Source organism: Venturia canescens, chromosome 7 (genome assembly GCF_019457755.1).
Source record: "Venturia canescens isolate UGA chromosome 7, ASM1945775v1, whole genome shotgun sequence".
Classification (NCBI taxonomy): domain Eukaryota; kingdom Metazoa; phylum Arthropoda; class Insecta; order Hymenoptera; family Ichneumonidae; genus Venturia; species Venturia canescens.
Window position 1 is genome coordinate 2773991 of NC_057427.1, and position 24813 is coordinate 2798803.

Sequence of the window (24813 nt, forward strand, 5' to 3'; positions counted from 1 at the left end):
CCGGCAAAGATGAAATTTTGAAGTTATTTACGCAAGAGGATCGCTGTTGTGTCTTTGCAAACTGGAAATAAAAAATGTTAGACTAACCGACTCGCATTTTTTCCACTGTTTCCGGGTCAACGAAACTGCGCAAAGCCCAAGCAATTCCCCAGCGTATTGCACCGGACTGACCGGTGAAACCGCCACTTTCCACCGTAGCTTCAACGTCAACTTGATTTTCCAGTCCCGAGAATATCAATGGAAATATTACCTGAAACAAAAAGTATATAAACTTATGAAGAAAAGGTGTTTCCTGCTTCGGAATTATCGATGGCTATTTTTTTCGATTCGAGGATCTACGAGGGCAAGGATAAGAGGATGCTTACCAAAGTTTCAAGATGGTAAAATCCTCAATGAATTTATAATTCTTTACTATCAACGAGAAAAAGAGGCAATTTTTTAACTTCAATATAAATATGTGCAAATTGCAGCTGTTTTGTCGACAATGCATTTGTTTTTGTCCGCATGGTTCCAACGAGTAGAAATAAACAATTAAATCGGAACACTAAATACGAAGCGACGATAATATTTAAGCGTTCACTCGGTATCACTGTCTTTTCGTTGGATTTTGTTATTTGTTTAATTATTTTAAATTGTCTCTCAAACTGATGACTCTTTGGTGAAAATATCATAACTTCTGTTTCCCAGTGATTTTCGAGATAATATCAGCTAGAATTTTATTATTATCGAGCAATTGTTTTTTTATTGCACAAAGATCTTCGGTGTTTGCAGCCATTTCGATAAAGAGTTTATCGAGAGATCGATGCATATTGGAGTGAGGATTATCCTCGTCGTATTGTCGTCGTCTCATCCATGTAACGTGCTCGCTCAGGGTCACGTCCTCGTCGATATTCAAGGGTACGCTTCTCTGAGCAATTTCGTACGCGGCTTTGAGAATCTCTTTGGGCAAACGTTTTTCCAATGGATTAAGGGGCTTGACGACCAACACTTGTTTACGATTTTCAACGTCAATGTCATGATCGTACATCCATTTTCTGAAGATGTAAGGTATCGTGGCATTGTGAAGAGCCATTTCGGTGAATAAAATCAATTTCGTTTGTCGCACGAGTTTTGTAAGGCCGGCATGATTCCGGAGTCCCTGAATATCATGGACGGCTATGCCGACCAATAAATTCATGAGAATAACCGTTACGAATACGAGAAAAAGGGTGAATAATATTTGTGAGCAAACAGAGAGAGGATGATAAAGAACAAAGTGTCCATCCGTGCTATGATTTTCGGCCTGATTCATCAGCCCCTCGAAATCCAATTCCCCAGCCATCATGGCCAGGACTTTGATGAGTCCTGTGAAGGGATTACCGAAGGAGGGTTCACCGACGAAAATAACGCAAAAGCTGATGGTGAAACCGATCAAGAGTCCGGAATAAGCGAGCAACAGTTTCGCAAATTCGAATTGTATGTGAGTAAACATCGCTACGTAAGTTCCAAAAGCCGGAAGTTGTCCGACCATCAGCATGAGATTCGTCCAAGCGCACAAAATAGCAAAAGCACCAACGTAATTTTGCCAGTCATAAGTTCTGCCGGTATAAACGAAGGAAGTTACGAAAACACTAACGATTACGACACCGTCGAGGACATTTTCGATGTTTGAAAAATATTGTCTCGCCGATTTGGACACTATGAAACCAAATATTTTACGCGGTATCGTTATACAAATGAGAAAGACGGACATGTACCATTCGATTTCAATGACAGTTTTGCGAAAGAGAAAACCTGTCAAACGTTTGCTGGTGCATACTTTCGAGGCACCGGTGTCTTCGTGGTTGTAACATTTGTAAGCGAGTGCGGTGAGGACGTAAGTCGTCATGCAAATAACCGTCATGGCGTACAGGAGGATTCTCATGAGATAAAATTTTCGTATTTTTTCCCATTTCAGATGGAGAAAAGCCATTACGAGGGGATGCGAGAGAAGATCTTTCCGACGTTCTTGTACGAAGGTATTGATGAAGCTAGTTTCGCAAGGATTATTGCTCGGGAATAATAGATCGAAGTGGAACCTCATTTCGAATTCCCGATTGTGAGCAACCGGACGTTTAAGACGAATCGAAGCATCGAGACGTTGGCGAAAGATCTTGAGGGATTCCGGTATTTTTCGTAGAATTACATTGAGAGCGGATAGGCCGGCGTTCGTAGTGGCGCTGACGTCCGCACCGGCCCAGATAAGGCTATCAACGCATTGCGATTGTTCGTTGAGCGCGGCAATATGAAGCGGCGTAAATCCGACCTTGTCGCTCGAATTAACTTGTGCGCCGTGTTTGATGAGTAGCTCGACGAGATCGACGGAGGAGCTGGTCGTCATGACAGCGAGATGAAGAGGAGTGCGGTGAGCGCGATCGAGAGCGTTGACATCGATGCCAGGAGTTTTGAGTAGCGCTTCGACGCAGTTTATTGATTGAACGAAGCAAGCGACGTGGAGAGGAGTCTCGCCTTGATAATTCTTTAGAACGACGCTGGCTCCTCGTTCGAGAAAAAGCATCACAACTTCGTAGGATTTTGCTCTGACGGCCGAGTGCAAAGCGGGCTCGACCTCGAGGCCTCCGCCAGGATTTATCAGGGCTCCGTTGTCGAGCAGCAATTGAGCAGCCTCGTGACAATTGCCAAAAGCAGCGAAATGCAGGGGTGTGTAATTGTTGATCGAGCTGACGTAATTAACGTCGGCACCACGCTCGACGAGGTGCTTCAAACAGGCGACACTCCCGGAGAGACTCGCTGCTAAAATTGCATTTATTCCTGTGCAAGGCTCGACGTAATCCAATTTAGCACCAACGGCTTCTAACTTTGGTAATAATTTGACCATGCCACGAAAACAGGCCCAAACGTAAGCGATGTTTTTCACCCTTTCTTGATAGCCTCCCGAGACCATTTCCATTTCCGGTACGTTCAAATCGCCCCTTTCCATCTCCAGCAATATTTTCATTTCCCCCACGCTCACGACCGACCACATCGCGCTTTTCAAGCTCGTACCATTGATTTTAGCATCTCTGAAATCCTCGAGATTATCGAAAAATAAACTTTCATCAACGGGTGGCGGTTCACCGGCATCGATCTCTTGCACGGCTCCCTTCCTCGGGCCGGCTCCGTTCTCCTCTTCTTCTTCTTCTTCTTCTATAACCACCACCTTCTCCGGCAATTCTCTCGACCTCGGGCATCTCGCTGATCTGTATGTCGAGGACAAACGGACCGAGAGTGGTTCTCGAGTGCCTATTTGTTCTTGCAAATTTCCCAGTGAGTAATGGCGGGGTCTGTAATGATTTTCGTTGAAAATCGGCGCCCTTAAACTCTTCGTTTCATTCGGATCCATTTGTTCCCTCCACCGACGATTTTTTCTTCGTGTTTTTTCCACTTTTTTCCGATCTTGTGATTACCCGAGGGATTTGCAGATTTCTTGTCGCCAGGTAGCAACGTAGCACTAAATTTTCAAGCTTCTCATCGAGAAATCCTCGCTTTCCGTTGCTTCTTCTCCCCCCCCCCCTAAACATACAAACACTCGTCAGCAAATAAATTTACGTAAATTCATGTACTCGCTTTTGTATTCAGCACTCACGCTCACGTTTGTACTCACACGATCTACTTTCATAGAGTCGCATACGCATGTACAAAAGTATTTATATCGCCGGAGATCCTTTTCTTAAACGTCACCACGTTCTCGTCACGTTTTAACTTCCGACGCGTTGCTCTACCGTTATTGTTGTCGATTAGCAGCACACACGAAAACTATCATCGCCCGCTCATGCTCGACGAACTGCTCGAGCGGTAATGCTCCTACTCCTTCATGAAATGCTCCTCTTGTACGAATTCAAGTATTTGCCCTTCTCTCTCTTTCTCTCTCTCTCTCTCTCTTGTTCTTTTTCCCCTCGTCTACAGCGCTCTCTTGACGATTTAGACAAATTTACATAGTAAGTGGCGATATTGCGAGTCTCTTGAACGCGGATAATTCAACCTCCCGCAGCAACAAAATCTCTTCACATTTTTTTATCTTCTTTCTTCCCGTCCTTTCCCTCTCTAACTTTTTCTAAGATTCCCAATTTAAACTTGTCGCTGAGACTTCTCGATGATGACTGGCTAAACTTTTCGATACACCGTCGGACTTTAATCCTGTGAAATATCGAAGAAAATCGTTCCTCCGAATTGAGCGAATCTTATCGAATGGCCGGTATCTCGGATCTTCGAATAATTACATCACTTACAACTTCGTAGAGACGTTTTAACTTGAAAAACGTATCGATTCGAAAATTTTCCATTCTCTTCAAAATAGTTGTTTTAAATTTGGAACGTTTTCATTTCTTGACACAACGCTAATAATTTTATTCTCAGAAAAACATTGAACCAAAGGATCATTGACGAAATGATACATTTTTTTTTTCGCAATCGTTACAAAAATTCTGTAAAATTGTTCATTTCGATTTTTTCTTTCAATCGCACTTGCTACATCAACGATGTACAAGCACACGTGAAAATCAATGAAATTGTGGTTCTCACACTACGACTTGATGGATAATTACACCAATTTACATCCGTATGTCCGCGCGTGTTGCTCATCGTCCAAGTCGAAGAACACAATATACGGTAGACTCGGTCGATTCGACCTTTGAGAAGTTCTTTTGAAATTTTCTACGTGCTCTCTCGCGGGCTACGTGCAAACATCCGGAAGCGCGCCGATGCGTCGAGAAGGACCACGGCGTATCTCGAAATTCGTACAATTTCAAGTATTCTTCGTTGTGATAACACGGAAATCAGTTAAGATTGAAGAGTTTTGTAGCAAATGTGAAAAAAAAAACAAAAAAAAACAAAAATAATATTCTTGAAACCACTAACGTGGCGCAATCATTTTTAAGGCGATCGCGACAAAAATAAATTTCACGAAATCTCTCGTGACGAACGTGGCGAAACGAATGAACGCGTTTTTCGTCATTAATAATCATAATTCCCAGTCTAAATCAGCGATATGCAATTTTTGCATCAAATAATATTTATTATTTACGCTCATCGCGATATTCGACAACATTGGAATTCCACGTGCGTTCAAACCGTTTTTTAATGTTTTATTCAGTCCTCGAATCGTATTGATAAGTCAAATGAAACGTGGTATGCCGAATGAGACTCTCAAAGATGTAGGAAATTTTCGAATTGGCGTTAACCTACGAACGAGTCTCGCCGTGCTCTCTCCAAGGATAACTGCGCGCCCTCGAAAGACTACAAAGTCCGTGTGTTTCTTCGCGTACCCACACCCGCACCGAAATTCATTTTAAAGTCGGCGAAATTTTAGATTCGTTGAGAAATAAATCTGCAAGAAGTTTTTTATGCCTTTCCATTTTTTTTTTCATTTTTTCGCTCAGCATTTTGTAATCCTCTGGCTTATAAAAGTTTCGTATGTCCCTGGCACTATTTTGACTGATTTTTAAATTTTTCGTTGCGACATTCGAAAATTATTGAGCTATAAAAGCGTTCGAAATCTCGACTGACTGTGAGAAACGTATTTTAAGAGAATTTTCAAATAAATTTTAGTGTTCGTTGAATTTTATCAATTTTGCATTATTTTTTATGGATTCATTTTTTTCCAACTCAAAAAATTGATGAGCAATCATTTTTGCCACCAACAGGATTTTACCAAGCTTTTCCGAATCATTATTGCTCAAATAATTGAGCAATAAAATCATTGAAGTTTCTAGTCGTCGAGGGAACAATTTTTCGAAATCATTTTTCCAAGAATTTTTCAATTCGTCGATTATTATCAACGCAACATTGTTCTTCCTGTTCGATGAACAAAATGGGTTTTAAAAGAATAACAAAAAAAAACCTCAAATAAATATAAAATGTACGTTTATATATAATGGTATGTGCGGATATGTTGGAATGCACGTTATGACGATCAGTTGTGATTGCTTTCGCGAGCACATCGTCGGTAAAAACCAGTTGAGCCCACACACAAAGTCTGTAACTTCCGGTTTTCGTGACAATTAAAGATAATTTTTTATATATACAGACACAGATGCTGAAAGATTATCCAGTAAGTTTTCCTCTCACAATTTTTAATAACTTAAGATTGAAGTAAAAAAAAAAGCGTACGAAGTTCGTAAATGTTGTGACTAGAAAATAATTGACACCAACGATATTTACAGCATTATTTTTATTCTCATTTATAATTACGATTAAATTAAATAATATTTGAAAAGTTGTTCGAAATGGGTGGGACTGAAAATTCGTCAATTAATCAAATCAGTCGAAATAAAAATTTCAGTCGTTTCGGTCAACAGATAATTGGTAAATTTTTGCAGTAATTGCCCTCCACTTCGAAGGTCAATGTAACCGGAAGAACAAACGAAAACTACATTTGGAAAAGCTTATAAAAGTAAGAAGGTGGAAAAAAGACGAGAAATTGGAGGAAAAAAGAGTGGCCGCTAAAATACATTGAGTGTCGATTTTGAAAAGGTTGTCAAGTATTTTCGCGTTCCTGATTGCTCGAAGACGTGAGTTTGTTGTCACTCGTTGCAAGGATGACGGCGAGGTCCTGGATCAATTTTCTGTTGTCCTCGCAGATTTTGGTCAAATCAGCAATTTCTTCGGCGATGCGATATTTAGAATTTCTGCGATACGAATCGGCGGTAGTGTCGTCGTAATCGAGGATGTTGTCGTGGCGTCGAACGGTCGAAAAGGCGTCGCTCTTACGACGATGAGTGAAAGCGAGGCTGTCGCTGCGTTTCGCGTGGATCGAGACGAATTTTCGTTCTTTCGCGACTCGATAAGCGGCCGCGAGAACATCAGCCGGGAGTCTCTTTTCCCGAGGATTGAGGGGTCTGACGGTAAGCACGGCTCGCAGCGGCGAAGGCAGTACGAGGGTCGTCCATCGTACGATCTTCATGATTTTGTTGGGTAAAAGCGCGAGGAGAAGAGCGCTCTCGACGTCGCAAATGAGTTTCGTTTGTCTGACGAGTTTGGCGAGTCCCGCAGTTTTTTGGAGGCCCTTGATGTCGTGGACGGCGATCCCGACGAGAAGATTCATCAAGACGATCGTGACGAATAGAAGAAACAAGACGAAAGAGAGTTGAGCAGAGACTTGGAGGAGAATCCAAGAAGTGCTGCCAACGTCGACGTGACGACCGACGTCCTCCTCGCCAGGAAAGAAAAGATCCTCGAAGTCCAGCTCGCCCGTCATCATAACCAAGACTTTGATCAATCCGGTGTGAGGGCTTGAGAAAGATTTTGATTTGGGAAAAATGACGCAAAAACTGGCGGTAAAACCAACGAGCAAACAGGCATAAGCCAACAGAAGCTTAAAAACTTGTGCCTGGACGCTCGTAAACATCGCGACGTAAGCCCCGAACATTGGCAATTGTCCGATCATGAGCATGAGATTGCTCCAACCGCAGAGTACAGCGAATGCACCGACGTGACTCTGCCAAGTGTAAGTTCGTCCGGTGTAAACGAAGGAGGTTGCGAAAACGCTCAGGATGACGCACCACTCGACGACGTTATCCGGCTGCGTGAAGAATTGCCTGACCGAGGGATAAGTCAGGATTCCAGTTGCTTTTCGTATGCCCTCGAGAATCGTCAGAACGACGAGAGCGTACCATTCGATTTCCAAAACAACCGGATATCGGTGAAAAAAGCCTTTCAATCCGGTAGAGTTTCCACACAACGGGGAACTCCCATTTCCTTCGAGTTGTCCGTGAGACTCGTTGTAACAGTTGTGAGCCAGGGCGGTCATTACCCAAGCGGTTAAAACGAGAACATAAAGTAGATAAAAGAACAACCTCCCGACGTAATATTTACGTATTTTTTGCCATTTTAGATAGAGAAACGACTGGCAAAGTGGATGCTCGAGAATTTCTTTGTAGCCTTCCTTAACGAAAGTCCCTAAGTAACCGATCTCTCCTTCCCGACGATGTTGAAGCAGAGGATGGAAGTCGAGTCTCAGTTCCATTTCTCCAGCGGTGGAGCTTTGCTGGTGAAGCGTGATCGAGGCGTCGAGACGTCTTTTGAAGACGCTGAGGGAGGTCGGAGTTTTCCGGAGGATTATTGACAGAGCGGTAGTCCCTCCACGGGTCCTGGCGCTCAAATCGGCTCCATGATGGATGAGGACATCGACGCATTGCGAGAGCTCGTTCAGAGCGGCCACGTGAAGAGGCGTGTAGCCGTATTTGTCGGGCTTGTTGACGTCGGCTCGCCAGCTGATCAAATATTCAGCGACGTCGTAAGCGAGCAGGGATCTACCGAGCGAGAGATGGAGGGAGGTGCGAGCCTCGTTGTCCTCGGCGTTGACGTCGCAGCGTCCACATTGCAGGAGGATTTCTACGCATTCGAGGGAATGCGATCGTGAGGCAAGGTGCAGGGCCGTCTGTCCTCGGTTGTTACGAGCCGTGACGTCGGCTCCTTTGCTGACGAGGAGCTCGAGATTTTCGGGGCAGGCGGCTTCGGCGGCGAGATGAAGAGCGGTGTCGCCTCGAGAAGTAGCGAGACTCAGTCGTGCTCCGGCCTCTATGAGAACGGCTAAACACGCGGGATCGCCGCGATCAGCCACGTGGTGAATCGCCCCGTAGCCGCTTCCGTCTAACCGATTCAACGAGAGGTTCTTGGGCGCCAGAAGCTTCAAGACCTCCAGGGAACTGTTCCTCGCTGCCGAATGCAAAACCGTTTCTTCTCCCTGATGGGATTCTTGGCTCGCACCGATCTCCAACAAGTAACGTACAACCGAGACCGCGTTGCCGTAAGCCGCGTAATGAAACGGAGCGTGCAGTCGTGTCGCGTTGACCCTCGCCCCCTGAGCCACCAGGTAACGCACTCCTACGACACAGTCGACGTAAGAGCACAAGTGCAACGCCGTTATTCCTCGCTCTTCCTCCGTGTGATTCGGGTCCGCACCCGCCGCGATTAAACCCGGCAAAAGATCGTCTCGCCCGAGAAAACTCGCTTGCAACAACAACCCATCGATCTCCCCGGGCCTGCAACTCGAAAAAATCTTTTCGCTGTTCTCCTTGTCGATTTTTCCCGTCTCCAAATCTTCCAGAAGGTGCAAACGCCCACCCAAATATCTCATGTGCTCGGTTATAATGCTACTCAGCATCTCACGGCTCATCGATAATCCACAAATCCCCTCCTCGTAACCGGAACTCTCGCTGCACATCGAATAACACTGGGGCTCTTCCGCCGGTGGCGGCTTCCCATAATCCATGTATTGCTCCTCCGACACCCACAACTCCTCCTGACTCGGCTGCTCCATCGATGCCTTTCTCGATGCCAACCATCTCGTCAACAACAACGATGCACTCGGACGATATTTTCTTGTCTCTCCTACTGTCGACGTCGACAAATTTTGCATTCCCAAACTTCTCTCCAGTTGCACTCGCTTCCTCGGTGGGGGCAATATCGGTACACTTCGGCGACGATCCTCCGCAAAACTCATTCTTCAGTTTCCACGGCGAGACTCTTCTACATTGCTGCAATTGAAAATTCCTCTTTAATATTTTGTGCCAAAGCCATACAGAATAATCTTGAAACCTGCTTTGACGTTTCTTACTAAATTCTTTTACGTTATCGCACATTTAGAAAATACTGAAATTTCTGTTCATCATCGTCATCGTCAACTCCAATTATTTTGCCTCAAATATTCCATTCCCTACGACGAGATACGAGATAACATCGGATAAATCTGGCAAATATCTAATTCCCTGCTGTAAGATAATAAAAATTAATGTCCTCGTAAAGGTTTCTTAATCGAGTAGCATAAATGACCAACTTCCGGGAATGAGGTACGAAACCATTAGCGAAACTCATTCTTCAAATATTCCAAGAAAGCTTTTGCACACAATAATTATTGACGCATGTTAAAAAAGATATAAATTCTTCGCTACCTTCGGTAGAACTTCCCTGCAGAATATGAGAATGCATCCATCAATTTTTTCACCCATAAATGCAGCCAAAAAAGTAGCTAATTCTTTGAAATGAAACGCGTAGAAAATAAACTAAATTAATTCTTCGAACCCTCGTCAAAAATTTTTGACCACTTCACAAAAAAAAGTCAAACAACATTCAAGAAATACGGTCCAATATTTACTGTCTCATTTATACTTGTTTTGTGTATTCAAATATGATTAAGACCTCGAGCTTATCCTCTCCGACTTTGACTTATCTATCGAGATCTCTATCAAAATTCGATCGCTCGACCAGTCGAGTTGTCTTCGTCTTGAGGTGAATAATCTTCCTCGCGCATGTACGCTCCTATAAACGATTATTATTTAGCCTGAAGAAATCTAAAATACGAAGAAAAATATCCGCATTGATGAGACTTTCGTAACCGGTTAGGAGAGCGCGGAGAGACACGATCACGGATGCGCGAGTAACCTTCGAATAGTCGCAGCGTCATTTACTACAGATCGACGGGCAGTCAGACGTCTCTGAAATCCGATCGAATCGAGGACAGAAGAAAATATGGAAATCGATGTACAAGAAGAAAATTTCTATAGGAATTTGATTTTTTTTTCAATAAATTCGAATATTGTGTCAATTTTATGAAAAAAATTTTGGAAAACGTACTAAAAGTAATGAAAAATTGTAATAAATTCAATATCCATTAACTCGGTTATAAAAAACTATCAAATTTTCATCCCACGAATGAAATTACCCCAACCGCTTCGAACCTAATTGAAAAATGTGGAAAAAAGTAAATAAATAAAAGTCCCACGAAAGAGAAATGAGGGATAAGAAATAATTTCGATACGGGAACGACGTCATGAAAAAAACGTTAGTTGGAGAATACACGCGTATCGCACAGTATCATCAAACGGTCGAAACGTGTGCGTTTGAAGCTCCACCGTGAAGAGCCACGAATGTCAAGTGGAAAATCGTGCAAATAAATTGCCCGAGGACGGGACACTCTTTGCCCGTGGACTCCTTCCTTCTTTTTTCTTCTCTTCTCTGTTCCTCTAACCGTGGAAGAGTAAGACGGAGAAAGAGGGCCGAGACTAAGAGGTAAGGGGACAAAAAATGGAGACTCTATCTTCATACGACACTACATATTTTTGCGCATACGTCAAAACTGCTCCAATCAAAGTTTGATGCGTCCAATCATTATTTTCAAAGAGATTATTTCATTATCACCCACGTTTCTCAAATTCTCGAATTTCCACAATTTTCCTCATTTTTTAAAAATAGTTATTCATTAATCGAAAACATCGATGAAACTAAACAGAAAAGCCTCATTCGTTGAATCTTGACTAATTTTTTTAGCATGAAAATTCTTTGCTTTTTGATCTTGTTTTTGACTACGATTGAAAAATCCGAAGGAAAACGAAAATTAAAAAAAAAAACGTAGATCTACAACGTGAATGATCAAACTGCGGTGTCTTGGTGACGCGAATAATAAAATTTACCGAATATTTTTCACGTCGTAAAAAATATTGAAGATACTGAAATTCAGGAAAAGACACTTGCAAACCTGATGGCTTGAGAAATTAATCGAAAGGATAAATTAATGAAATAATGTTCTGTGAGAATTGATGACGAACGTGCTCTGAAAGATCGCTTCCCAATCTCGTCAAAAAAACGATTGTTTATCATATTTACAGAGATGACGCGATACGAGGGGAAGTTTGTGATGATTTTTCGACAAACTTCGTACCGGTCGAGAGCCGATGACAATCTTATATCACGAAGCCTCAAAGCACCGAGCCGATGCATCTCGGAAGATTTATTCGATAATGAGAGCGACGATCATCAACGGAGAGCAAATAATTGGGGGAGGTCAAAAGAAGAATCTCAAGATATTGGATGACGGATGAAACAGAATTTGGACCAATTTTCTAAGACGATCACCTGTTTTTGTTGCGTTGTCGTATCAACGATTAAAATCTGTTGCTATTGAGTGACGAGGAAAAGTTTTGTGGACGAAATTTGCAGTGGGTCGAAAGCAGCGTGCTTTTTTCGTCTCTTTGCTTCGTCTCTTCGTTCGGTTTAGGATCAATGGAAAATGACTCGCGACGAACCATCAATCATTCGTCGACCGACACTCTGTTGTTTGCTCTTCCTTTTTCCACTTGTGTTTAATATTCGAAGTGTTATACCGCGAAGAGCACGCACGTTTTTTCGTGCGAGAACCTGAGCTGGATATTCGAGTACTCGTTAAACACGCTGTTGACGATCGACTGCATGATTTTTCGACTCCAATCCCCCCCCCCCCCTCTCCGCCTCTCTTAATCTTGCTCTAAAGCAATAGCGCGAGAGTGAGAGCGAAGGAAGGAGTTGAGTTGAGGCGACGATTATGACGACTTCGAACACACCGCAGCCAATCGCAACTCGCTGATCAGGCGAAATCAGAGCCATGGAATCTCCGGCTCGAACAAGGAATTTCGAAATAGTCCGCTAACTCGCGATCCTTCTAGTTTTAGAATTCCTCACATCTGTGCAACTTTTATCCCTCGATCCGTCAGTTTTCCAAGGCTACAAAAAAAATCAATTTACATATTTTGTCGACTTTTGTTGTTTATTATGCTCCTTTCTCGTCCCTGGATTTAATTAAAAATACTTTTTATTTTACTCACCTGACCTATGATTTCTCTGCCATCGGACCACATTTCAACACTTCCAATTGAACACTCTTTTCCTTCTTACGATATTAAAAATGATTTTTCACTCTGTACCCTTTTTTTTCACGGAGAGTAACGTCCTAACAATTTGTTTCATTTTCTTGTATTGAAATATTGAAATTTTTGTAAAAAATGCATTGAAAACAGCGATTTTGAAAGACGAGATTTTCTTTTACTTCAATTCTCATAGCAATTTTCAATACTGTTCAAGTGCTTTTGTTCGTGAGAATTAAAATGATATTGAAAATTGTAAATGCTCGAGGATAACCATGATTTAGGATTTCTATCCAGAATCTCGTACTTGCTCCATGCTCGCCAAGGGCAAATCAGTGCAATTGCACAAATTATTCGACAGTAATGATTTCAATGAAACCAGATGGGCAAACGTATTTTTTGGGTTGAAAATCTCAAAAAACATTTGAAAATTTTACAATCTTCGTACCTTCAAGATTTACCGTTAAAATTTTAATCGGACTGACCTGTTCCCGTGACTGAATGTCGCTGAAGTATGTGAGGTCCTCTCCATTAATCGTTATTTTTCCTGTACCGTTTCCGATTACCGTAACATCTGCTCTGGCTGATTTTCGACGGCATTCTTTCACCGTAACGAAAGGTCGACCATCCGGTGTATATTGTAGCTGGAAGAAACGAATGATACGAGTGAAAGATGGATAAAATGGCAATAAAGAATCACGAGATTCGAAAGGGCTCTTTCAACCTACTTCCAGAGCTGTAAAAGCCTCGGACTGCAAAAGTTTATAATTTCGCACTTTCATGATGAAGTCTTTGACTTGAAAAGAGTAAGGATGCTCAGCTAACCTGTCGGCAGCTGCAATGAATTTATCATACTGAAATTTTAAAATTTTATATTTATTTTCAACTTTCGATAATTGTAGAGCGATGAAAAAAAATATTATGCTTACTTCACCGTCGTTCAACACTTCTAATAAAAATGTCTCTAAATCTGGCTTCGTCTTCCATTCAGAATTCGTAAGTTGGCTAAAAAAAGTATCGAAAAATACAGTATTGTTAACGCTTCTTTTTTTGATTTTCGACTCGACTTCATATTTCAATTATGATATCTCACATTGCGTCTTCCGGACGTGGCATCAGTCCTTTTTTTATCGACTGGTCCTCGACGTCGTTCAAGTTGTTAAGATTCGTCACGATATCCTGTCACATAAAATTCTGTTTCAGACTGAATTTGTTAAAACTTTTATCAGTGCTTCCCATCTAATGTATATTTTTTAATTCATTTGGATATTAGAAGTTCAACAAAATTTAAGTTTCGTTGAATTCAATACTCAATAAAAATAACCTAAAAAATTTGTTTGCTCCAGCAATTATGTTTAGTTCATTTTTTTTCTTACATGGAGCAACTGATTATAATTCGGCTTGCACGTGTAAAACAGTGTATGATAAGGTCGACCAGTCTCGTCGAATTCAGCAGCCTTTCTCGATGGGAACATTTTTTCTGGAGGCTCCATTATCGGTCTAGCTTTTTTATCGTACAAGCCAGATGGAAAAAGATATTGTATGGATTTCTGAAAAGAAAAAAGAATTTTTAAAAAATCAAATGTAATTAGAATGACTCGTAGTGAGTTATTAGTAATTGGAATCAACACTTCGACTACGATTGCGGCGATTCATTTTCCATTTTGACTTACAGTAACGTCTTCCTGTGTAAAATTTTCAGGGTTTTCTCCCATCATGTTTGCCAGATGACGTTTTCCAATTTCATACTCCGTGGCTTCCTTTTTCATAAACATATCTGAAACCCAAAAATCATGTTTGAATTGCATGAAAATAAAAACATTGTTCCTCCAACAATTTTACTCTGTCCAACTCTTGCTTTTCCTACTTTTTCTTTGAGACTTTGCTCTGCTTCTTGGTTGTAAATGTAACAATTCAATATTCAAACTTGTATATTGTATTCTTAGATTGAATTCGATTCAACTCATAAAAACAATGATAAAATTAATATTATTTGAGCAATAAGATGATAAAACTGATCAAATATACAAACCATATTCTTGAGCTCTCTCCAAATAAGCCCTCATAGCTTTGCTCACTTTTTTCTTAGGCTTACTAGTATCCACGCCCGTATCAATGATGGCATTTATATTCAGGGAGTATTTTCTCGTAACGAAAGACTGCCAAATAAACAATATAAAACAATTTTGAAGTACATCAACATACTGAGTTTTTAGGTTAGGTAAGCCATGTTTTCAAAGAGAATTTTGCATATGAATAAATAAGGAACATTTTTTGAAACCATCATGAATGAAAAGCTTACCGAACTGAGAGTAAATTTGGGTGTGATATTCGCAAGATTATTGATATTTCGCACGGCATTTCTCGCATTTGTTAACCGCGATAATAGCCCGGCTGAGGCGGAAACAGCCATTTTGCAAATATAGAAATAGTTACACTAAAATGCGCTGCATACTTGTGGCGCTACGTACTTGAGGCTGCCTGCCTGCACACATGTGACTTGTAGCGTAGAGGGGGTGGTGTCAAGCATTGATAAGTTCAGTGGTGACAAGTTTATAGTTTCTCCGCTCCAATATTTTTCTGGACGTAGTAATTCTAGGTTCTGCAGGTGTTTTTATGACTTTTCTCACAAAATCGTTGCATTTTTATCAATAATTTTGTATTAAAAACTGAAAAAGCTTCGCCTTAACAATATCCAAGTGACGTTGAACGATTCATTCTTGATTCGGAGCCATCGATTATTTTTTAACTCTCAATCTATCGATTTCTTCGCATGGCAGGTGTCTGTCCTCGGTAAATCGATATTGGAACGAACAGCTGTCGCATAAATAAACAACGCAAAAATTGATTTTTTTCTTCTTGCGTCCGACTCTACTGAAATGAATAATAAAAAATAATGCAAAATTAATTCCATCGAAATGATACTGGCTTGACTTGCAAATTGACCGCACGGTTTTATCAAATGGGGAGAAAAAACATGATCTTGTTCACAAACTCGTAAATAAAATTTATACATAGAGAGGGCATTAATGTTGCGAGAGATTTCAGTGCGATCGATTGATCAGCCATATGCAATCTCACATCCGTCACATTTCGACGAAACATTTAAAATAATTTCTTTATTGTTTTTCAAAACAAGCAGACGATGGCAATTGCTTATTTAACCCGGAAAGAATGTATTTCGTCTTGTCATCGGCTACATAGGTAACGAAAATTCGCAATTATTTATTCGATTCGGTTCCCTAGGAGTATCATATATTATTTTCAATTGTTTCAGTGATCAATTGAGTGACGAGGAGAATAAAAAAATTTACGGAAAGTGCAATAATTATTGGGGACATGGCCATAATTACACTAGTAAGATATTTTTATCACTATTTTTGTCGTTTTTGGTGTTGTCACACATGGATGAAAAATTTGTAATTTCAGTCGAAGTTACAGTACGTGGTCCAGTGGATTCCAAAACAGGAATGGTTATGAATATTTCTGATCTCAAGGTCTACATGAACGAAGTTATTATGAATCGCTTGGATCACAAAAACTTAGACAAAGATGTGGAATATTTCAAAAATGTCGTTTCAACAACGGAAAACGTAGCCATATATATTTTTAATGAGCTCAAAATTCTGCTGCCCAATCCGAGTTTAATGTACGAAGTGAAGATTTATGAAACTGATAAGAATATTGTTGTGTACAGAGGCGAGTGAATCACAATATCTCGCCTATTTTTGAATGTATCCAAAAATGTAAATCCTCTCGAAGATTCTTGATTCTTACTGCATGACAGGTGGATTTCGTATTTTTCTGTAAAAAAAAAATGTCAACGGTAATCGATTTGTAATTATTTTTCGAATATGTCAATCCTGGACATCATTTTTATATGAATTTTTATTTTGTACGATTTTTTCCCATAACTCCTGAAGAAGAATAAAATCTTTTAGATCAACAAAACTCGCAACATTGCCGGATTTTGAGGAAAACGTAAAAACCGTATTTCTTATCGTTCTGAAATACACGAAATTGTAAATGGCGCAGGACACAAAAAAATGATATTAATAAATAAACAACAAATGCTCTCTCTGGACGCTCAAACTGATTTCTGTTTGAAGAGAGAAGAACAGAAAAAGGGAGAGGGATAGAGTGGGAGGGACGTTCTGGAAAGATGCCCAACATGGCGTGCAGACCAAAAAACAACTTTTTTGCGCCGCCACGACGAAACATGACGTCGCGATAAAGCGTTGCCTTCGTCGCTCGTCGCAAGAAGTTTGCATAACCCCTATTCGCGGGAAACCAAGAATCATTTGTAGCGTTATATTATTGAAATTGTCAGAAAAATGCGAATTAGGAAAAAAATTAAATCGTACGAATTTGATGAAAATACTTAAAGTATTGTATAATAACGCGGGTGAGATAACGAAACATTGTAAACGTCGTAAAATTCTCTCGGTGAGTTTGGCGGAGGCGCGGTAGAGAGGAGAAAAAAGGGGGGATTATTTACTGTATATTGGTGTGGTGGTGGTGGTTAGTGTGTGAGTGGCTTGGTGGCTCACTCCGGTGAACGATACGTTCAACTAATCTCACACACATCGACCGACCCACGGGTGCAGCGCAATTTGAATTCCGTAACGGTCGTTTACAAAAGTAAGTGGCGGACGACACTGTGCGCGTTTCACACTCGTTCCGTCTGTTTATACTTCAAAATTTTCGTACTCCCAAAACGTTTTAATAACTCTTCGATATTTAAACTCCTTCACCTATTTCTGTGGTCTACAAAGATGTCAGCAGTGTTTAAATAGTATTGGAATATTCAGGTAACGAATAAATTTCGTTTTGGCTTTCTTCTCTGCGGGAGGGGTTGGCCCCGCAGCAGCTACAGCGGTGGGGGTGGGAAAGAGGGAAATGAAAGAGTCAATATTGCTCGATTCACAGAGTCGCATTCGTTAATTGTCACGTTCCACCTACTATTACGATCTTTTCCTATAATAAAAAAAAAAAGAAAAACACACCAATGCCTAATGTGTCATAATATTTATGTCAGGTTCTCTGTCACTTCGTTGTTCCTCCAGTTCGGTGCGATTCACCACTAGGCGAGGATGGAGGACTTGGACGACGTTCTTGTCTGTGCTACCGAATTTATCAAAGGTATTTTATATCATTATCATTATAATTAAATTTCATTTTTCCTTGGATCATTTTGAAATTCGATTCGATTGAACATTATTCACGTTCGTGAAAACTTCTGTAAACACTCAAGGTCTTACCACGAATTTTTAAATTTATAGTTTTTCATAATTCACGTTGATCATATGTTATGAACTATCCATTGAATTTCGCAACACAAAATGTGAAATGTTCCAGATAGTTCATTTTCTGTTGGTACTAATAAATGTTGCTCTGCTGTCAGTATTTCTTTGTTACCTTAATTTGACATTTACTCCATTTTTTTTCTGCAAAGTGATAGAAAATCAATGGGAGTAAAAAAAAATGAATGTAACAAGAATTGAATAAATTTATCAAACCGCTCCATTTTCTATATGGCGATTTATGAATAATTGCTTATCTCACATTGCATACAATTTGTTAATCTACAGACAAGAGTCTCATAGTCGAGATGTTTACAACTAACAAGTGGGTGTTTTCCAAAAATGGGAGAGTCAAGGTCACCCATTATACATGATGAAACACTCTCTCTCTCTCTCTCTCTCTCTCTCTCTCTCACGCCTCGCATCATTGATTTTTACTGTGACATTCCTTTGTTTTAATCTCATACTTCTTCTTGCATTTGTTTCTGTTGCAGCAATGTTAATTATTGAATAAACACATTATTACCTTGTCTATTCACAGATCGACTATGGTTTGTGACTCTACAAGTTGGTGTACAGCCCAGAAGTACAGCAGACACTTATTACTTTTCCATAGACGACGAGCTTGTCTTTCAAAACTTTTATAATGACTTCGGACCTTTGAATCTAGCGATGCTGTATCATTATTGTCACAAGCTTAACAAAAAACTCAAAGCGGTTTCCTCGGGTAGAAAACAAATAGTGCATTATACGACAGTTGATGCTAAGAAAAGAGTCAACGCAGCTTTTCTCATAGCCAGCTATTCCGTAAGGAACTATTTCAAAACAAATTTCATCCTTAGAAATACTACAACAATTGAAGTTATTTTGCAGCATTCTTTTGAACGGTAGAAGTATAAATTAGTGAAAATTCATTTCTGATATTCATTTTCACAGATATTGTACCTCAAACATTCGGCTGAAGAAGCTTACCAAAGTCTCGTCAACACACCGGACAGTCCGCCTTTCGTTCTATTCCGAGATGCGTCCATGGGTGTATCTTCTCATCACATATCTCTCCAGGATTGCCTAGCGGCGATAGAAAAATGTCATCGCCTTGGGTTTTTTAATTTCGATGATTTCAACGTTAAGGAGTACGAACATTACGAAAAAGTTGAGAATGGAGATCTCAATTGGATTGTGCCAGGAAAATTCCTTGCTTTTTGCGGACCACACGCAGAACTCAAGCATGAAAATGGTGAAATTCGTACAGTAATGAAGAAAAATACGGTCTTGAAACAAACGAAATCAATTCAATGAAAAACACAAAACCCTGTTGTTTGTAACAAAACAAAAAGAATAACTGCTTTCGCAATTGAACGAGGAAATCTGAAATTTCAATAATAGTTTTTTTTTCTATTCCAGGTTATCCACTCCACGCCCCGGAATTTTATTTCACATATTTTCGACGCAACAACGTATTCACGATCGTTCGATTGAATAAACAAACTTACGAAGCCTCGAGGTTTATAATAGCTGGTTTCGCTCATTACGAACTATTTTTCAAAGATGGCTCGACCCCGACCGAATCAATATTACGACAATTTTTGAGAATATCGGAAAGAGCGGACGGTGCTATCGCGGTGCATTGTAAAGCTGGACTCGGGAGAACGGGAACGTTGATCGGTTGTTACATTATGAAACACTATCATCTTTCCGCTCAAGAGACCATTGCCTGGTTAAGAATATGCAGGCCCGGGTCGGTTATTGGTCACCAGCAATTGTGGCTTGAAGAGTGCGTACTCGTTAGAGATCCATTAGAATTCTCATATTAATAAACCTTGGAAGAATTCTGACTTTTGGTATTGAGAAACACAAATCTTGAGAAACGTTCGCCATGCTGTTTCCTCTTAAAAAGTAGTTAAAAAATTGCCTGGTTTGAAAAGCTAAAACTGAATCAGTGCTACTTTGATATTGGTTTCACAAGAACGTAAATTTGATGGGAAGTTTTCATCGCGTATTTCAGAAACGAGGTATATCTGCACTCTTTGAAAAAGGAGCCCTTACGAGCAGAAAATGGGAATCCACCACACGCATTTGGAATATACTCAAAACTTGGACGAGCAACCGAATCACTTAGCGAGCCTAGGAGTTCGGGTCTCGTACAGGACAAGGTATCGAGCATAATGCATCGAGTGGATGGTATAAGTTTGGAGGATTCATCACCAACAACGAGTACCGGCGGGACCGGAAAATCCGCGGTGTTGACGCAAGGCGACAAACTTAACGAGATCAAAATGAGGCGCAGAGAGGTGTCCTACAGATCAAATTACATTGGGAACTCGACGGGGCAACCAGTGGTTATGCTGTGAGTAAGAAATCGTCATTATAACAAAACGTTAAAACGGGGAGACAAAAAATTGCAAAACGATCCGATGGATTATTGTATCACCGACGTGTTCTTGGCTCAACCATTTTCTTCGTTGTCAAACGGAGAATTAAACGGAAGTAGAATGAAAGAAATAGACAGGCCTTCGTTGTGTATTTCACGTCATACGTCATCGCACCTCATCTCATTTAAATTTCAGTCCGTCCTTAGGACTTTTGCTGCAATCGAGAAAGCAGAAAGGCACCGTTACCCCGTTAGTCAGATCGAAAAAGGATCCGAATAAACGACTCCTTGCTCGTTCAGCTACGACAACGATCGTCAAAAGGTCCGTGTCCCTCGAATCTTTTCTCTGTTCTCTTTTTCTTTCCCTTTTTTTACTTGCTCCAATCAGCTTGCCTGTTCGTCATTCTTCCAGGGCATTTTTTGATTCGTCTATTCTCTACTCTTTTCATTTCTCCCTTCTACAATCGTATACTGTAGCTTTTGCTCATAGTTCTCTTTCGTTGGTTTTATATTTTGAATATCACAACCCCCCCACGTAGCTCTCGGGCTACTCATTTGTGGAATGAACGCTGAATTTCAGCGAAAAAGAAAAACAAATGAATTTTTACAAATTTTTATCAATCTAAATATTTCAATCGAATAATAAACGGCAAACTATTCAAAATTTACTGGTGTTCATAGACAGCTGCTTGATCAAAAATTTCAAGGATTTCTTGCAAAATGTAATGCCCTTTTTTTCAATCTGATATTTGAATGGAAAAGAGAAAAAATATATTTGATAAAATTTGTAAAAATCATTTCTCAAAATTGATTGCCCATGGGTCTTCCCTCGCCTCAATTTGGACGATTACGTAAATTTATAACTCCTTCAATATAGAACCTTGATGATCTTACTTCGCTGTTGGCATGTGGTTTCCTTATTTCAATCCTCCTGGTACGTTATTCATCGTCGTCGTGAAACATCCTGCGTGAAAAATATATTTGCATCGTTGTACAGAGATTAGTGCCGAGATTTTGTTTTTTTTTTTTTTTTTTAAACTATTCACGTTTGCTATTGTTGTCTTTTGGCTATTTTTCGTTCTTTGTTTTCGTAAAAATTGTAGAAACGGTCGACGAGTTAGCGGTAATTGTAAACCAACGTCGTGCTACATTAGGCCCAAATCGACGACTCAGCTTCATCAAGGAAAAAACGAAACCGGCCAAGTTTCCACGAGTTGTGGGAAGCCAGGTTACGTGACGAAACCGGTGACGAGATCGAGCGTACGAGGAGGAGAGACTGGTTGCATCAACGAGACTCGTCCGACGTCCACGGCTCATGCGTTACAACAGAATCAGCCTGGAATGAATATGATCCTTAGATCGGCCGATCGAGTTAACCGACACAGTACTCTCAAGCAGTAAGTTTCATCGTCAAAAGAATAAAATTTTCGTTAATTGACGTATAAAACAAAATTCAATTACAATGATAACAAGCAAAACTTTGTGCTCGAAGAAATTGTTGAAAATAATAACAATTTTCTTCGATCATGAAACGCAGGCCCTGCGAATAGATGTTCAAGTCGTGAGAAACGAGAAACCTGATCTATTACTTATAAAATAATTGAATTCTCCGAGCCACCCTGATTACGAGCATGCCGCATGACGATAAAGTAACTTACGAGCAAAAAAACAGAAACTCCATAACTCTTTCCATCGCCCTCCTGTTACTGAACCACCACACTCGCAATTTATTATCTTCTGTACAGTACTTTTCGAAAATGCTTTATATCTCCAACTGCATGAGTGCTTGACGGATGAAACGACGTAAAAGAAAACACCGGTTCGGGACCGGAGGTGGCTAACGAACTGTACCCTGTTTGCTTTTGTGACTTGCAGTGCGCGTACGACAATAAGCTCGAAAACAACATTTATCAGATGATTAACCGATATTCTTAGTGGTGTTGGGGAGGGAGGATCGATTACCCGCACGTCACCCCGACTGCGAAGAAGATTACGTCGCTCAAACCCCATCGTTCAGTCAACTAAAAACGCGAAATAATACGAAAAACTGTAAGATAACGGACAGTTTCAGAGTTAGAAGAGGAATGACGAATTTTCACACGAACATTATTAATATTAGTCGCCCTTTTTAGAAAAGGGATTAATCAAAAATCTTTACTTTGTACATATATAAATATAGATATACGTAATATTTACCTATATTTATGTTTATATATTGTTTTTCAGATATATATCAATTTACTGTTTATTCTCGACGGTTCGAGGTAACTAAAAAACACATGTACACGAAAACTAATAAATTTTAGACTAAAAAACATATAAACAAAATTTGGCCAATGGTAAGTGCATTTACAAACTGGGATACACTGCTGTTTCACCCCCCCCCCCCCCCCCCCTCTCTCTCTGTCTTTTTATAATTAGCCAATAGTCCTTGCAGAAAAGAAATTGATCAAAAGATACTAAAATTTCTTGTTTTTCACGAATGTACAATTTTGCAAATCCCAAGACCAATTGAAGATTCTCGAATTGAAATATAATCGAGGATAAAAATACAATTTGGAACGACGTGGGCCAGCAATTGTCACAAGTTTTAGCTCGTTTTACACATAAATCACACATGTAAATCTTCAAAGTAATCATGTAAGTTTCTTTTTATTGTGCTTAGTCTTCGCGTGTACACTATATATGCTCGAGATTTGAGAAGAAAAAAAACAATGGGAAGAAGACTTTTTAACTGTAGGTATACATAATTGTGGAAGAATCGTCTCGATCTATGCATTTTGTTGCATTAGACTTTAACGTGCGAAGGAATAACAAAGTATTCGATCTTGCGTTTATAGTTGAACTGAAAATGTTCTTTTAGCAGCTTACGAAATATTTTTATTCATATTTTTTTAGTTCAACTCTAATTTTACATGTGACACATGTACTTTGTAATTCTGATGCAATTTTCGTTCCAAGTAGCGCATTTATATAGTTGAAAAAAAATTATATATATATTTGAAAAATTTCGTCCACCGCTTATGGAATCAAAGGCAATTTGCATATTTCAAATGATTTTTTATCTCAATCATTGATTTTGTTCTCAAAACTTTAGATTTAGTCTTCCGAACGCAACTTCCTTGTAGAATGTACATAGTACATAGATTCTGTGAAACTGTCGTTACGAGATATTATTATTATTATTATTATTATTATTATTATTATTATTATTATTACGTATGTAATAACCGAGAAATGTTAAAGTAATAAGTCTGAACAGCGTTCGAAACAATACCGCGTCTCGAGAATATTTGGGCTTTACGTTGCCATCTTGGCGGAGGGAAAGATTTTCTAAGATCAGTGGAAACCGTGCAAATATTGTAACGCGAAAGAGTGTCATTGTTTAAAATTTCGTAACTTTCTTACGAATAATTATGACGAGTTGCGAATCTAAAAATATCCAACTTTATGGCGTACTTCGTTTTATACACGTTTTCTTATTTTTACTTTTTCTTTCTATTAACCATAAAACCACGAATTCCGTTGATGGATTCCATTGAAGTTTTTTACGAAAAAAATGGAAATGGTCCGAAAGCATCAGCAACGATAATGCCACTAATTATGCCCATTTCAGTTTGGTTAAAATTTGTCCAAAAGTTGAGTGGTCAAAAAATATATAAGAAGAACGAAAAAATTGTATTATTTGACTTAACTAGGCTTTACAATGAAAATGTAAAATTCACGAAGTATCTGCGAACTTCAACTGATTTTTGATTTTAATACCGACGAAAAACAACTATGTTTATATAAATAAGAAGTGGAATATGAACTATGAGATTTATATCATAAAAAATTGTGAAAAATCTAAAACGTAGTACAAAACAGTTTATCTTTAGTTGTTTTGTTTCGCATAATCTGGCGAATTTTTGTCAATATATTGTAATCTGTCATGGCACATTTCATCCATATAGTTATCTCGTGAGAGAAGTCATTGCGAACCCTCCGATCCACCGTGTTAGTTTTAATCGAACATCACGACTTAATGATCCTCAGTATTTTAACCATCGTCGTACAATCATTGGGTAGTTAAAGGGCAAAACAAACGTGTCATAATTATTTAGCTCAAAGAGAAAACAATTAGTTTTTTTTTCTGTATATCAATTCTCGAGGTGTATTGAAAGCTCGAAAGAGAACATAAACGCACTCTCGTCTTGGCGCCCACCGAGTCAGCCTGTAACAGATCCGTATTTTATTGCTGGCTTGGAATGTACGAATCACACATAATAAAACAATATTAATTCTAATAAGAAGGATATCACGTGATTATTACAGATTATATGTTTAAACGAAAACGGCGAAAGGCTGCAACGTGCTTTCGACGCACCGCGTCCGTATATTCTCTGTTAACATTTTGTCAATTTTAATAACAAAAAAAACGAACAAACACATAAAAAGAGCGTTTTTATTTATTCCACTCCAACGATTATATAGAAAAAATTGTCAACACCTTGCTCCAGTGACGCGC

The 24813-nt window shown here is 39.7% G+C and overlaps 4 protein-coding genes across 13 annotated transcripts; 2 read left to right on the plus strand and 2 right to left on the minus strand.

Moving 5' to 3' along the window:
- Nucleotides 1-109: 109 nt before the first annotated feature.
- Nucleotides 110-13105, minus strand: wtrw (water witch). The gene is made up of 4 exons (XM_043423323.1): nt 11869-13105; nt 6500-9494; nt 366-3421; nt 110-250 (listed from the first exon to the last, which is right to left on the minus strand). Exons 2-3 carry the CDS (start codon nt 9458-9460, stop codon nt 668-670), a joined length of 5715 nt encoding a protein of 1904 aa, XP_043279258.1. The 5' UTR covers nt 9461-9494; nt 11869-13105; the 3' UTR covers nt 110-250; nt 366-667.
- On the minus strand, nt 10202-15045 carry mRpS9 (mitochondrial ribosomal protein S9). The gene is made up of 9 exons (XM_043423325.1): nt 14935-15045; nt 14665-14791; nt 14306-14409; nt 14009-14182; nt 13726-13811; nt 13562-13637; nt 13361-13486; nt 13081-13276; nt 10202-10275 (listed from the first exon to the last, which is right to left on the minus strand). Exons 1-9 carry the CDS (start codon nt 15043-15045, stop codon nt 10202-10204), a joined length of 1074 nt encoding a protein of 357 aa, XP_043279260.1.
- A 90-nt stretch (nt 15046-15135) lies between these two features.
- Nucleotides 15136-16583, plus strand: purple (6-pyruvoyl tetrahydrobiopterin synthase purple). 5 transcript variants are annotated; one of them, XM_043425153.1, is made up of 4 exons: nt 15136-15240; nt 15772-15836; nt 15910-15989; nt 16062-16583. In XM_043425153.1, exons 2-4 carry the CDS (start codon nt 15778-15780, stop codon nt 16337-16339), a joined length of 417 nt encoding a protein of 138 aa, XP_043281088.1. In that variant the 5' UTR covers nt 15136-15240; nt 15772-15777; the 3' UTR covers nt 16340-16583. The 5 variants fall into 5 exon arrangements, with proteins under 5 accessions (XP_043281088.1, XP_043281089.1, XP_043281092.1 ...); XM_043425154.1 differs by having other exon boundaries at nt 15146-15240; nt 15775-15836; XM_043425157.1 differs by having other exon boundaries at nt 15168-15231; nt 15775-15836.
- Nucleotides 16584-16838: 255 nt separating this feature from the next.
- On the plus strand, nt 16839-24742 carry LOC122414170 (dual specificity protein phosphatase CDC14C-like). Of its 6 annotated transcripts, XM_043425144.1 has the most exons (10): nt 16840-17273; nt 17408-17443; nt 17671-17774; nt 18477-18742; nt 18872-19172; nt 19340-19709; nt 19941-20282; nt 20503-20628; nt 21410-21703; nt 22242-24742. In XM_043425144.1, the coding sequence occupies exons 3-10, from the start codon at nt 17726-17728 to the stop codon at nt 22342-22344; spliced, it is 1851 nt and encodes a 616-aa protein (XP_043281079.1). In that variant the 5' UTR covers nt 16840-17273; nt 17408-17443; nt 17671-17725; the 3' UTR covers nt 22345-24742. The 6 variants fall into 6 exon arrangements, with proteins under 6 accessions (XP_043281080.1, XP_043281079.1, XP_043281077.1 ...); XM_043425145.1 differs by having other exon boundaries at nt 16839-17443; nt 21461-21703; XM_043425142.1 differs by having other exon boundaries at nt 16840-17443.
- Nucleotides 24743-24813: the final 71 nt, after the last annotated feature.

Excerpts from the sequence above, each read along its gene's own strand:
- wtrw (XM_043423323.1), bottom strand. The coding sequence starts at position 9,460 with ATGAGTTTTGCGGAGGATCGTCGCCGAAGTGTACCGATATTGCCCCCA. Across the intron at positions 3,422-6,499 it reads GCAATCAGGAACGCGAAAAT|TCACAAGATCGGAAAAAAGT; the intron begins ACTTGACAACCT and ends TCCCTCGGGTAA.
- mRpS9 (XM_043423325.1), bottom strand. The coding sequence starts at position 15,045 with ATGGCTGTTTCCGCCTCAGCCGGGCTATTATCGCGGTTAACAAATGCG. Across the intron at positions 13,638-13,725 it reads CCACGTCCGGAAGACGCAAT|CCAACTTACGAATTCTGAAT; the intron begins GTGAGATATCAT and ends TACTTTTTTTAG. Across the intron at positions 13,487-13,561 it reads AAGTGTTGAACGACGGTGAA|TATGATAAATTCATTGCAGC; the intron begins GTAAGCATAATA and ends TTAAAATTTCAG.
- purple (XM_043425153.1), top strand. The coding sequence starts at position 15,778 with ATGGCAATTGCTTATTTAACCCGGAAAGAATGTATTTCGTCTTGTCAT. Across the intron at positions 15,837-15,909 it reads TCTTGTCATCGGCTACATAG|TGATCAATTGAGTGACGAGG; the intron begins GTAACGAAAATT and ends CAATTGTTTCAG. Across the intron at positions 15,990-16,061 it reads ACATGGCCATAATTACACTA|TCGAAGTTACAGTACGTGGT; the intron begins GTAAGATATTTT and ends TTGTAATTTCAG.
- LOC122414170 (XM_043425142.1), top strand. The coding sequence starts at position 17,726 with ATGGAGGACTTGGACGACGTTCTTGTCTGTGCTACCGAATTTATCAAA. Across the intron at positions 18,743-18,871 it reads TTCTCATAGCCAGCTATTCC|ATATTGTACCTCAAACATTC; the intron begins GTAAGGAACTAT and ends TCATTTTCACAG. Across the intron at positions 21,704-22,241 it reads CGACACAGTACTCTCAAGCA|TGGTGTTGGGGAGGGAGGAT; the intron begins GTAAGTTTCATC and ends CGATATTCTTAG.